The sequence below is a fragment of the Aotus nancymaae genome, unplaced genomic scaffold, assembly GCF_030222135.1.
Source record: "Aotus nancymaae isolate 86718 unplaced genomic scaffold, 86718_ANA_hifiasm-v0.15.2.pri h1tg000057l, whole genome shotgun sequence".
NCBI classification, from domain to species: domain Eukaryota; kingdom Metazoa; phylum Chordata; class Mammalia; order Primates; family Aotidae; genus Aotus; species Aotus nancymaae.
The window spans coordinates 46313278-46326246 of record NW_026988471.1 but is presented as its reverse complement, the minus strand read 5'-3'; the positions used below and the strand labels follow the sequence as shown (position 1 = coordinate 46326246).

The 12969-nt window shown below is 38.1% G+C and overlaps 1 protein-coding gene across 2 annotated transcripts in view; it reads right to left on the bottom strand.

Moving 5' to 3' along the window:
* MSH2 (mutS homolog 2) overlaps positions 1-12969 on the bottom strand; it is a 116515-nt gene that overhangs the window by 21859 nt on the left and 81687 nt on the right. Inside the window, exons 14-16 of one of the 2 annotated variants that reach the window (XM_064364055.1) lie at positions 12469-12716; positions 10463-10638; positions 8144-8592 (exon numbers count right to left, since the gene is read on the bottom strand). In XM_064364055.1, coding sequence (XP_064220125.1) covers positions 8422-8592; positions 10463-10638; positions 12469-12716 — 595 coding nt within the window. In that variant the 3' untranslated portion in view covers positions 8144-8421. Of the gene's footprint in view, positions 1-8143; positions 8593-10462; positions 10639-12468; positions 12717-12969 lie in introns of those variants that run through there. The other variant, XM_064364056.1, reaches the window with a different exon arrangement.

The following is a 12969-nucleotide window of genomic DNA, read 5'->3' as shown; positions in this document are numbered from 1 at the left end:
CAGCAGGTCCATTCATTCCAGTTTTTTCCTTGCATACCTACTTCCTGGTGGCCCTGTCCTCCAGCTGGCTGGTCTCTAGACTTGCTTCAAGCTGCTATTATTCAATATTGAAAGTTATTTGGGGCCAGGCACAGTGGCTCTCACGCCTGTAATCCCAGTACTTTGGGAGACCAAGGTGGGCGGATCACCTGAGGTCTGGAGTTCCAGACCAGCCTGGCCAACATGGTAAAACTCCGTCTCTACTGAAGCTACAAAAATTAGCTGGGCGTGGTGGTAGGCGCCTGTAATCCCAGCTACTTGGGAGGCTGAGGCAGGAGAATTGCTTGAACCTGGGAGGTGGAGGTTGCAGTGAGTTGAGATCACGCCACTGCACTCCAACCTGGGCAACAGAGCAACACTGTCTCAAAAAAAAAAAAAAAGTTATTCTGAAAGATGCAACCTACTTTGTTTACTCTAAGATAGACTCTCCCCAAAACCTAGACTTATGTTCATTAAGCTGGAAGTGTTGCTTTCATCCAGCCGCCTTGGCTTTTCTTTCTCAGGCAACCACACGTTGCTCAATGGCTCCTCCCCCACTTTGTCGGCTTGGTATTCTCGGGGTTCTTTTTCTCCAATTCTGATTCTAGTTTAGTGGTCACAAAACGAGCTTCAGGGAAAAATATCATTGATGAATATTTCTAAGACTTAGCATACTTGGGCTGCTAAGATCACAGCTAACGATAAAAAGTAAAGTAGCAAAGTGCTTTACTGTTGATTAGAGAATTATGAGCTAGATTATTAACATGGGACTTAAAGAGGGAGGGAAGAAGTGGAGACCAACATAGGGTAGCTATGGATGCGGACAGACTGATTGCAGCAGAGGTGTGAGCTCCTTTATAGATGAATGGAAAAATTTCATATCATCATGAAAATATGAGAGAGCACTCCAAAGGGCACAAACTTGTGACCCTTGGCCAAATTCAGATTTAAAGACATATTTGTTTGGTCTGTGATGTTTTTAAATTTGTGAATGATTTTACATTGAGGTGTTCACCTTAATCTACTATTCTCTGCATCCTGCACCTGCCTGGCCTTGAAGGTATGGCATTTGAGAACTCTAATAATCTAACCTCCTTAAGTTACAGAAGGGAGGCAGGAGGAAGAATAGTGACATTTAAAGTCACACAGCTAGGTGGGGAAGCAAAGATTAGAACCTGAGCCAAGCAGTCTTCCCAATACACCACATTGCTGCTCACTTGAACTCAATTGCACATTCAGGCCTATAAGCCTTAGTCATCCGAAGTTTATTCCAAAGTGTCTTAAAAAAATATCAAAATGTAGGCTAACTTGTGCTCTCTGGTAAGGCTTGCAAAGTGGCAATTAAATAAGCAGACTATAACTCACAAGCGAAAACAAAGTGCATTTTTAAATAAAAGAAACAAATGGAGACAGTTAAAAGGACAACTAAAAAGATAAGCAGATGATTTTTTGGTTAATCTTGGGGGAACACGACACGATATTTACAATTCCTTTTCTGGTCCATTTGATTTTGCTTAATGTACTCACAAGGATCAGAATAAGCATATCTCTTCTCCCACTTTCTGATATTTTAGCATTCCTAGAAACTGAAGCCCTGCTGATAGGATCATTCACAGGAGGAGAAATACGCTTGCCTTTCATGCTAATGAACTTTTTACAAAACTGCTCTTAAATCATGAATATTTCAATGAGCACACAAAACAATAGGTCTTAGTTTGCTGTAAACACCATCAAAACCTCCACACCATTAGGCTTATAATCTCACAAGCATTCTGCCTTTGTCAGACACTTCACAGGGTGCAACTGGGCTACTTTTGCAGGCAAAGTGGAGATTTTGATTTCTGCTGTAAAAAGCCGAACAGAGAGAAAACGGAGGCTCTCTCATCTGACTCATCAGTCCAATTCTTTTGTCAACCTTTATGGAAGTCTTTTGTTTGTTTATTCCATCAACACATACTTAAGAGCACAGTAACAAAGAGACTTTCCAGGGTTATTCCCCAGAGCTTTGATAAAACATTCCTGGCCCCGATAGAACATACACATCCTCCAAGTGACTGGATTTCAGGGCACCAGCCCTTAGCAACCTGCTTCAAACACTGCTGACGTTTTATTCTAATTCCTCATTTGCCACACTTCCGGCTGATCGTCTCTCTTTTCATTTGAACACAATCTTTCATCCAAACAGGGTACAATGCAATCACTTGGTTGGATGCCAGCATTTGGTGACTAGTCAACTTCCAAAAAGATGCAGCTTTCTAGCTGCTCACTCTTCTTTGTGTGAACAAGCCCCGAGAGAGCAGCCTTGGTAGCAGGCAACCAGGTGGGCAGCAGGGCCCCAGGTGGATGCCTCTGGCTGTGTCTGTGGCAAGCCTTCCATGGGAGTGCCAGAATCCACAACAGAATTAGAAATATTTTACATCTGTACCACACTCTGTTTTTCTTAACTCCTGGTGTATTGCCCACAACACTTGCTTTGACACTTAATAATTTATTGAGAAAGATTAAATTTATCACATGTACACCCAGGTTCATTGGAGATAGGGTACTGGGGTTCAAATCCCGCTCTGCAACTTACTGGCTGTGTGACATGGGCAAGTTACTAAACCTCTGTACCTAGGTTTCCTCAATGTAGATAATAAAAACACCTGCCTTTCAGGAGTAAGAGAATGAGCCTTTGGGGAGTCAAGTACAGTATTCTGCACTTTTCAGATAATGACAAAGTATTTAATGTTGTCAAATTGTTAATCCACATTGTGATGTTGAAGACTCAACATGGATCATTTTCATGATTGATTTGGCTAAGCCTGATGTTTAGCAATGAAACACATTGGAATTGAAAATAAGTATTGTCTTAAGCACTATGTGAAAAAAAATGAACAAAATGTATCTTGCTGGATGGACAAGGCATATTAAAATTGCAGGTCAGGCCGGGCACGGTGGCTCACGCCTGTAATCCCAGCACTTTGGAAGGCTGAGGTGGGTGGATCACTTGAGGTCAGGAGTTCAAGACCAGCCTGGCCAACATGGTGAAACCCTGTCTCTACTAAAACTACAAAAATTAGCCGGGTGTGGTGGCACACACCTGTAGTCTCAGCTACTGGGGGGCTGAGGTAGGAGAATCGCTTGAACCCGGGAGGTGGAGGTTGCAGTGAGCTGAGATCCTGCCACTGCACTCCAGCTTGGGCAACAGAGTGACTCCATTCCCAAAATAAATAAATAAATAAAATTGCAGGTCAGTGGGTGAACCTAAAACAGTTGCATTGTCTTAGATTTAATTATACTTAATTTGGCTTTAACATAGCTCTATTTATAAAATTTATTATTCATAACATTTATTGGACTAATTATAACTTTGTCAACAAAATTCCAGAAAATAAACAATCGTGATAGTGATAGGTTAATTGCTAAGGTTGTGTTTACTGGTTGATTCTGAACATGAAGGATTTCACTGCTGTTGTTTTTTTGTTAGACGTTAAGAAGGTGCCCACTGACAGAACTATTTGTTTCTAAATTTAACCATTTAAGTTTCTAATTTTTCTTTCCTTCTTTGAGGTGAACCCAGGGCAGCAAGCAACAGTGTGATCTTCTCCTCACCGAGTCCAGAAATAAGACCAGGGTAGTCCAGTCAGGGTTGCCCAACACCTGCCATCTCCATATGGTTCACCCCACTGCTGAATTCCCCACATGGCTGGACCAGAGACATGCCACTTTGGTTTGGACAACCACAAACCAAAGCAAATGCATACTGACATACATTGAATTTGAGCATGTTCTGAATGCCGTCTGACACCATGAAATACTGTTCTTCCAGGGAGGTCGAGGAAATGGCTGTAACAAATGCAAGGCAAGGGCTTCCCGTTATCTTCCTCAGAGAGAACAAGAGGCACTAATGACTCCTAGCAACAAGACACTGTCTACAAGGAATTATTTCCTCTGTGATATCCTAGCACTGCACCACAGAGGTAAGTGCTGAAGCAGAATAAGAGGAAGCAGTAGCTCTATCAATCAAGGTAAGTGGTGTGGGTGTGAAGAGGGCAGCATCAGGCAGAAAACTATTAAATTGGGCTTGCACTTTCAGTTTCAGTATAAAAATACGTGTAACATTCTGGACATTTCATCATTTTCTCCAGCAGCACCACATCTCCTTAACCCAAACACATCGAGTCCAGAAAGACAATAATAGAGATTTCCTTTGTATATGAAAATTCTCTTTACTCATTTGTTCTTCCCCATAAGCTAATTAACATTGTTTATTTCAGACCAGGGACTGGTTTTTCCTGACTATTCTGCACACCATTTTAATCAGCAGAATGTAACCAAAAAGCTTAAAGAGCCACTCAATACTGAATCAGCAGCTCATACCATATGCTGTGGGTAAAAACATACTTCCCAAAAAAGCTAAATGCAGAAAGACCAAGGATAGAAGATGTATTTAATACTCAAGAAGTCTAACAGGATGTGGAATATTGAGATTTTAAGGGGGAAAAGTTATTCTTTAAATACATCTACCCTAGTCACCGGGCTAGCTTAGTCAATAGAGTATGAGACAAGACTTAAATATATCTACCCTAAAACATCTTCCTTATACCAGTTTTCTTACAACTTTTAACTCCAAAACAGTATTTTAAGAAAAAAAAAAATCATATTACAAGAACAACTACATCTTAGCTTCTTAATGCTAATTTTTTTAAAGATGAAAAAAATCATATTTTCTCAGAAACATGGTTATGTGGTCAACAGATTTCTTAACAGTAGCGTTCTAAATCTTGGATAACAGTTGTATATTCAGTTTTATTCTGGTATTACCCAAATTCATGTTTGAGTGGGAAGGAAAAACCAAACTACATTATAAATTAAAATTTTAAGGAAAACCTTTGACAGGTCAGAAATTATATTTTCTTTACATACACCATTCTAAAAGGAAAGAAACGCCAATTGAAGGTCTGGTTTTTCATTAGCATATTCATGTAATAAGCACAGATTAAGTCTTAAACTTCTTAGGCAGATCTATTTCGTATTTTCTCATTTTCAAAAACATCTTAGAACACCGTCTCTTTTAGAGAAATGAAAGCAGCCTGACAGACTACATATTTTCTTGAAATCAACAGTCTCCCCCAATTACTTGTAACCCTTACAACTAAAATCATGAGCTGATTTCCATGTTAAACATGCTTCTGTGCAGCAATCTAAAAGTACGCTTTCACAACTAACCATGGGATGAAATATTTCATTGGAATTTAAAATTTGCTTTTTGAATTATATGAAAACTTCACGTATAAGTGATTAAATGATTTGTAAACCAATATATTTCCACATTTAAAATCTTCCTCTGTAAGTCTGCCTTTTTCCTAAGCTTTTGGTAGCCAGAAAAGAAAAACGGATGTAACCCACTCTAAATTAACAATGAGAAAAAAGAACTTGGCAAACTGAGTATGTGAAAGGACTCATTGGCCATACATTTGTTCTCATATCAAACTTTAACTGCATTTAAAAAAAAATAGCAGTTAACTATAAAGCAAGCACCTGCAAAACCACTACTCTGGTCAAAACCCAGAATTGTGGCCCTCCAGAAGCCCTAATGTGCCCTGTCCCTATCAGCACCCCATTTCCCCAAAGTCAATCACTCTCCTGATTGAGACAATCACTTTCTTTTCTTTACAGTTGCCATCCCTATGACTGCATCCCTAAACCATATCACCTATTCTTAAACTTCACATAAATGGGAAAAACCTCATCTTTTTTGTATTAAATAATCTATGTTATTTTGTGTAGCTCTAGTTGATTTTCACTGCTGAGTTGTTTCCAGCGTGGGGGTATTAGGAACATTCTTGTATACATCTCGCAGCACAATGTGCAAAAGTATCTCTAGAGTATGCACCTAAGAGTGGAATTGCTGGGTTGTATGCGTATTTTCAATTTCACCAGATAATCTTAACACCCCCAGCAGTGTTATTCCACGTCCTCACCAACAGCTGTAACTGCCACACTTGAAATACTTGTCACTGTGGTGTTGGGAGGTGGGGAGGTTGGGAGTGGCCTGTTATGGTTTTCATTTTCATTTTTTTGACTGGTGATTCAAGACCTTTTCATGTTTATGAACCACTTAGATTTCCTCTTGGGTGAAGTGTTTGAATTTTTAAAAACAGCTTTATTAAAATATAATTCCCATATAATTCATCCATTTAATGTGTACAGTTCAATGGTTTTTAATATATTCAGACATGTATAAACATCACCAATTTCATAACTTCCATCTCACAAAGAACCATTATATCCTTTAGCTTTCACCCCACCCACCCCCATTCCCTGGCACCAATCCTAAACAACTGCTACTTTCTGTCTACTGCTTTCTCTATTCTGTACTTTCACATGAATGAAATCATACGTGTAGACTCTTGTAACCAGCTTCTTTCATTTAGCACAGTGTTTTCAAGGTTCATCTAAGCTGCACCATGTACCAGTACTTCAGTCCTTTCATGGCTGAATAATATATTCCATTGTATGGATAGACCACATTTTGTTTATGCAGTTATCTGCTGATGGACATTTGGGCTGTTTCCACCTTTTGGTTATTATGAATAATCCTGCTGTAAACATTTGTGTACAAGTTTTGTGGGGACATATGTTTTGACTCCACTTAGATATACATGTTGGAGTGGAATTGTTTCTCTGAGGAACTGCCAGCTTGTTTTACAAAGCAGCTGCACCATTTTACATTCCCACCAGCAGTGCATGAGAGTTCCAATTTCTCCACTTCCTTGCCAGTACTTACCATCTGACTTTTTGATTTTAAATATCGTAATCAGTGTGAGGTTGCAGCTCACTGTGGTTTGGACTTGCATTTCCCTAATCTGCATCTTTTCATGTGCTTACTGTCCATTTGCATATCTTCCTTGGAAAAATATTGATTCTTTTTGTTATTGAGACTCTTAAGTGACTCCTTTTCTTAGTGATTTTATATGGGAGTTACTTATTCCAGGTATTAAAAAGAAGAAGAAGAAATGCCATCTCGCTATATTTCCCAGGCTGGACTTGAACTGCTGAGCTCAAGTGATCCTCCTGCCTCAGCCTCCTGCATAGCTGGGACTACAAGCATGAGCCACTGTGCCCAGCTCTTTTGATATTTTATATGGTACCAGTATGTCCTTCCATTGTGAATTATGTCTTTTCACTTTGTGGTACCTTTTAATAGAAGTTAATTTCAATTAGCTAAATAAGTCAAACTTTATGGATGGTGTTTTTCTGTGACTTAAATTCTCAAAGTCAAGGATATAAAAATATTTTCCTCTTGTCTTCTACAGAACTATAAAACATTAAAAACTTGACAGTGTTACCTTGTAAATTTGGTCTAAAAAAAAAAATCAGCAGAGCTGATTTTTTGTTTTCTTTAGAGAGTCTCACTGTATTTCCCAGGATGGAGTGTAGTGGCATCATCACAGCTCACTGCAACCTCAACCTCTCCTGACTCAGGTGATCCTCCCACCTCAGCCTCCTGAGTAGCTGGGACTACAGGCACGCACCACTATGCCCGGCTAATTTTTGTATTTTTTTGTAGAGATGGGGTTTCATGTTGTCCAGGCTGGTCTTGAACTCCTGAGCTCAAGTGACTGCCTACCTTGGCCTCCCAAAGTGGAGGTGATTTATATATATAACATGGAGTAGGGGTCCAATTTCATTTTTCCCTATACAGATACCCCACCAGCCCACTGCATTTTTTAAAAAGACTGTCCTTTTCCCCTCACATTGCATAGGATTAGCTGCTAATTCTTAACCCCTTCATCTCTTTACTGTAAAATAGATGTAGACTAAATTAGGGTTCCCAACCTGAAAGGTTTTGTTTAAACCCAGATTTCTATGTTTCATCACAGACCAGGGATGGGAGAATGGCAGACGGGATGGAGACTCATGGTAGGACTCTGAATGTATAATAAGCTCCTTGGCTAATGCATATGCAGCCAACCTGGCTCCTGCCAACAGATGGACGCACTGGGGAGTCACTGGCAATCATCTCCATGGAGCCCTCCAGTATAAGATCTTTTACAAGGAATCTGGGCTACTTGTTCCTTCCAAAATATTTGGGAACCACTGTGTATAGACGTCACACTGCAAAGAACTACAATGCATCTTAAATTCCACAAACTACATGATTTTATTTATAAAATTCAGCACATCACTTATTATTGCCTATGTCAATTTAAACAGTCTTCAGTTACAGCTCTCATTTTTCAAAATAAAGATCTTTGAAAATGTCCTCAGAGCAAAATATTACTAAATATCTTATTAAGTTGATAACCCATGGGCACTGACGGTTAACACTATGGAAAAAGGGTTAATATAAAACAATATAAAAGTATTACAGACAACAGCTTATCAATATTACCTTCATTCCATTACTGGGATTTTTTACGTAGTAACATTTATTCGTGAAATGATTTCATTTACAAAGCTATTATTCTTTGCGATTACCTCAGCTTTTAGCTGTTTCAACTTTATTGTGATGTTTTCTTCTGACATTTCAGTAAAGGGCATTTGTTTCACCTTGGACAGGAACTCCTCAATAATTTTTTCACCTTGCTGAAAAACATGTGAATGTTCCATTAGTAATTAAAATGTCTTTTCTAAAAGTCATGTTAGAAGGCGACAAATTGTTTCATTTTCATCTAAACACATCAACCTTTTTTTTCCATTTTTTTTTTTTTTTTTAGAGACGAGGGTCTCGCTACGTTGCTCAGGCTGGGCTTGAACTCCTCCCACATCAGCCCACCTAATATTTGAAGAACATATTTATTATTTATGTGTGCACTGTCTAGTTCCTAAATTCTTCCACTTTTGTAATTGATACATAAACTTAATCCTCTGTGAAAAAAAGAATTCAAGGTTTACAAAGAATACTGGAAGGCATAAACAGTCACTGAAAAGTTAACACATACAGAAGATGCTTCATTTCTGTTTTATTGCCAAGTTATTGCTGTTTCAGAGAGTATGATTATTACTTGCTATGTGACTCTTGGGCAAATTCCTTAACACACTTTTCTCATTCATAAAGTGGAAATAATGTTACCAGCCTCACAGGCTCAAAATACACTATAATTAATGTTATCAAAAGTACATGACTTCTATTCTATTTGGAAACAAGGGGATTACATAAAAGAGTCTGCCTAATCCTGGATCACTGAAAGCTATGATTTTCAAAACATTAAAGTGCTAATACAAAAGACCACTTTATATTTGGGATGGCAGCTTGCCATACCTAAAATTATTAACAAGTTATACTTCTCCTGCTTGTATAGGTACAACAGATAAAACTATACTTTTTAGGCTCAAAAGCCATACAAATCTTCTATTATTATTGTAGCAACTATCTATCCTTCAAATAAGAACAATGATAAGAAATTCACAGGTAAAAGCTAAAAACATGACGAATAAAAAGTTGTCACAATGGGCCAAGCGAGGTGGCTCACGCCTGTAATCCCAGCACTTTGGGAGGACGAGGCAGGTGGATCATGAGGCCAGGAGATCAGGACCTTCCTGGCTAACATGGTGAAACCCTGTCTCTATTAAAAATACAAAAAATTAGCCAGGCATGGTAGCATGCACCTGTAGCCCCAGCTACTCAGGAGGCTGAGGCAGGAGAATTGCTAGAGGAGGCGGAGGTTGCAGTGAGCAGAGGTTGTACCACTGCACTCCAGCCTGGGCAACAGAACGAGACTCCATCTCAAACAAACAAACAAAGAAAAAAAAGTTGTCACAATGCATATTGCAGTAAATGTTGCCAGGACCAGGCAGTGAAATAAGACTTTCTTTTTTATTATTGAAGAGAACTAGTAAGCCTCTAATTAAAAAAAAAGAAAAAAAAAGGCATGTACTTGGGTCTTTCTATGTGAACATCCAAATATGACTCACTACTCAAAGAAAAACCAGCATAAAATCCACTTCTCCTATGAGAACTGAAACAACCTGTCCACAAATCGCTTTCTTAAATAAATACGGTCATATGCCATTCTCTGTGTCACATTCATTATTCTTATCTCCCCAACTAAATTCTAAACAGGACAGAAATTATGAATGATGCTTTTTTATTTATTTGTCTTTTTTGTTACCTATATGTAATGTAATAGCTGAACTTCATATATTCATTTATGAACAAAGATGTACCTAGACATCCATAGTCCATAATAACTAATTTTAGTGAAATGACTAATTTTAAACATAGGTTAGTAATATTCCTTTACTCCTACTTTGGTACTTGAAATCGTATCTTGATCATGCAGATGGATGTACCGCAGAAATCAAAATGACACAGAGATGGATTCCTTGCCATCAAATAAATTATTAAAAAAATAAACACTAGAAACACAAAGGGAAAAAAAACCCATCATCTTAGTGTCCTGGTTTATGTAATAATACAGAAGCTAACGTAAACTATGAAAACAAACTGACAAACCTCTCTTTCCACATAGCACCTCTTTGCTGCTGGTTCCATGTTATCATATCCTTGTGATTCTCCAATATACTGAAACTCCTCGAGTTCCAGGGCTTTCTGTTTAGCACACTCTATTACATGCTTAGGGAAATTAGCAAGCTCTGCAACATGAATCCCAAAACTTTGATCACAGACACCTATAAAAAATTTGGGGAAGTGTGAGGGGACAGCATGAGAAGAGACAACAATTTATGTAAATGGAATTTACCGTTCTCACCTTGTCATTAGAAAATTTAATTTTGGATTACTTCAAATACATTAGCCAAATGAATCAGAGTAACAAATAAAGGAATTTTAATTAAGTCTCAAATGAAAAGTAATTATGACTTGGCACACAGTGCTGTATTTTATCCTTGACAAACACAGTAGGAAAAATAAAAATAGCAGGCAAAAAAGCTCAGTAGGTAACCCTCAAAGGCTTAGACAAATACATCTTAATCTGAAGAAAAATTAATCAAGCCAGTATCTCTGAGGTGTTCTCATTTCATGAGGGAGAAACTAAAAAACAAGGAAGGAAGGAAGGAAGGAAGGGAGGGAGGGAGGGAGGGAGGGGAGGAGGAGGGGGAAGGGAGGGGGAGGGAAGGGAGGCGGGGAGCGAAGGGAGGCGGGGAGCGAAGGGAGGGAGGTGTGTCACTAATTTCGAGTAGCATTTAATTAAAAATACTGATTTATTATTTGCAGGAAATAGTTAAAACTGAGTTAAGACTTTTAAAATCATTTAATCAAATGATGCTTGCAAAGTTATACAGATGTTTTGCCACAATTATTTATCAACTGTAAAAAATTTTTTGGCTTCATCATATATCCCATACATTCTAGAACTGGATACTTCGCACAACTAAAGGAAGCAAACAAAAATAAAGTAGAAGCAAATGTTTGTTAAATATCCACAGTAAAGGATGAATTTTTTTCTATCTTCATCTGACCTTTAAAAAAATATTCTGAACCCATTTCTATACAAAACACAATGATTTAAAAGGAAAATTTCATGCTAACTGCCAGACCTAAAAGTTCCTGAATTCTACAGCAATAATAATAACGATGTAAACACAGTAACTCAAAAGGATTCCCAACGAAGTGTAAGTAACAAAGGATAAAGAACCAAGATTATTTCATTCATGTGCAACCAACTGATGCAGAAAAATGTGTTAGTGGAAAATCAGAGAGCCATCTGAAAAAGTTATTCTGGTGACTAGTGAAATCAATCCTTATAGTACGATTTTATGATTTCAAAAGCCTTATAGTAAGGCTTTTGAAAGCCTTATGTTAATCTCATCAACACACGGATCTGACTAGATGCCAACCCCATGAATGACAAACTTTGCTGAAAGGATGAAATAACAATGGATAAGTCATTCTGCATGTGGTAACTACTATTTCAAGATTTCTAGAACCCCCAGCTTTAAATGAACCTGTTTCTGTAACACACTCTTAAACATAAAATAAGCCAATTATAATGAAAGTTTTATTAAACAATAACAGCTAGAACTTTGGAACTTGAAAGTATATTGTTTGTTATCATAATCCAACAAGAAAACATACTGCCATGGGAGGTAGCAGAAAATCCTTCCGTGAGATGTTCAAGAGTACAGATTATTAGGCCGGGCGTGGTGGCTCACGCCTGTAATCCAAGCACTTTGGAGGCCAAGGCGGGAGGATCACCTGAGGTCGGGAGTTCAAGACCAGTCTGACCAACATGGTGAAACCCCGTCTTAAAAAATAATAATAAAAAAAAATGAAAAAGAGTACAGATTATTCTATCTATGAATGCTTTAGAATGAGTGGTCCTAGTATGAGATACAGAAATACAATATACCATGTTCCTGGCCCCAGACTGTGAATTAAGGGTTAAATGGGTTCTATAAAAACATCAACAATTTACACTAACTTAGAATTACTAATGATTTCAAGGGTAGTAAGTTTCCCATTATCACATTCTGAATTTACAGTACACTAATAGTACATACCTTTCTTCACCTGATAAAGCATAGTTAAGGTCTCTTCAGTGGTGAGTGCTGTGACATGTAGATTATTAACAGTTGGTATCTGATTGGCCAAGGCAGTAAGTTCATGAAAATGGGTTGCAAACATGCAAAAAGCACCGATCTTTGTTGCAATATATTCGGATATAGCCCATGCTAACCCAAATCCATCGTAGGTAGAAGTTCCTCTTCCCAATTCATCTATGATTATTAATGAATCTTTGGTTGCAGACCTGATGCACATAATTACATGAAATTTGCCATGATGTAAAATGTAACATACACATACAAAAACAAAATTAAGGCAATACATTGGGAAGGATATGCCATAACATAACAGATTATCTTAATATATAAACAACATCAATAAAAAGCACTAAAACTTCAATAGAAAAATAGGCATGGGGCAGGCATGGTGGCTCGTGTCTGTAATCCCAGCCCTTTGAAACACCAAGGTGGGAGGATCACTTGAGCCCAGGAGTTCAG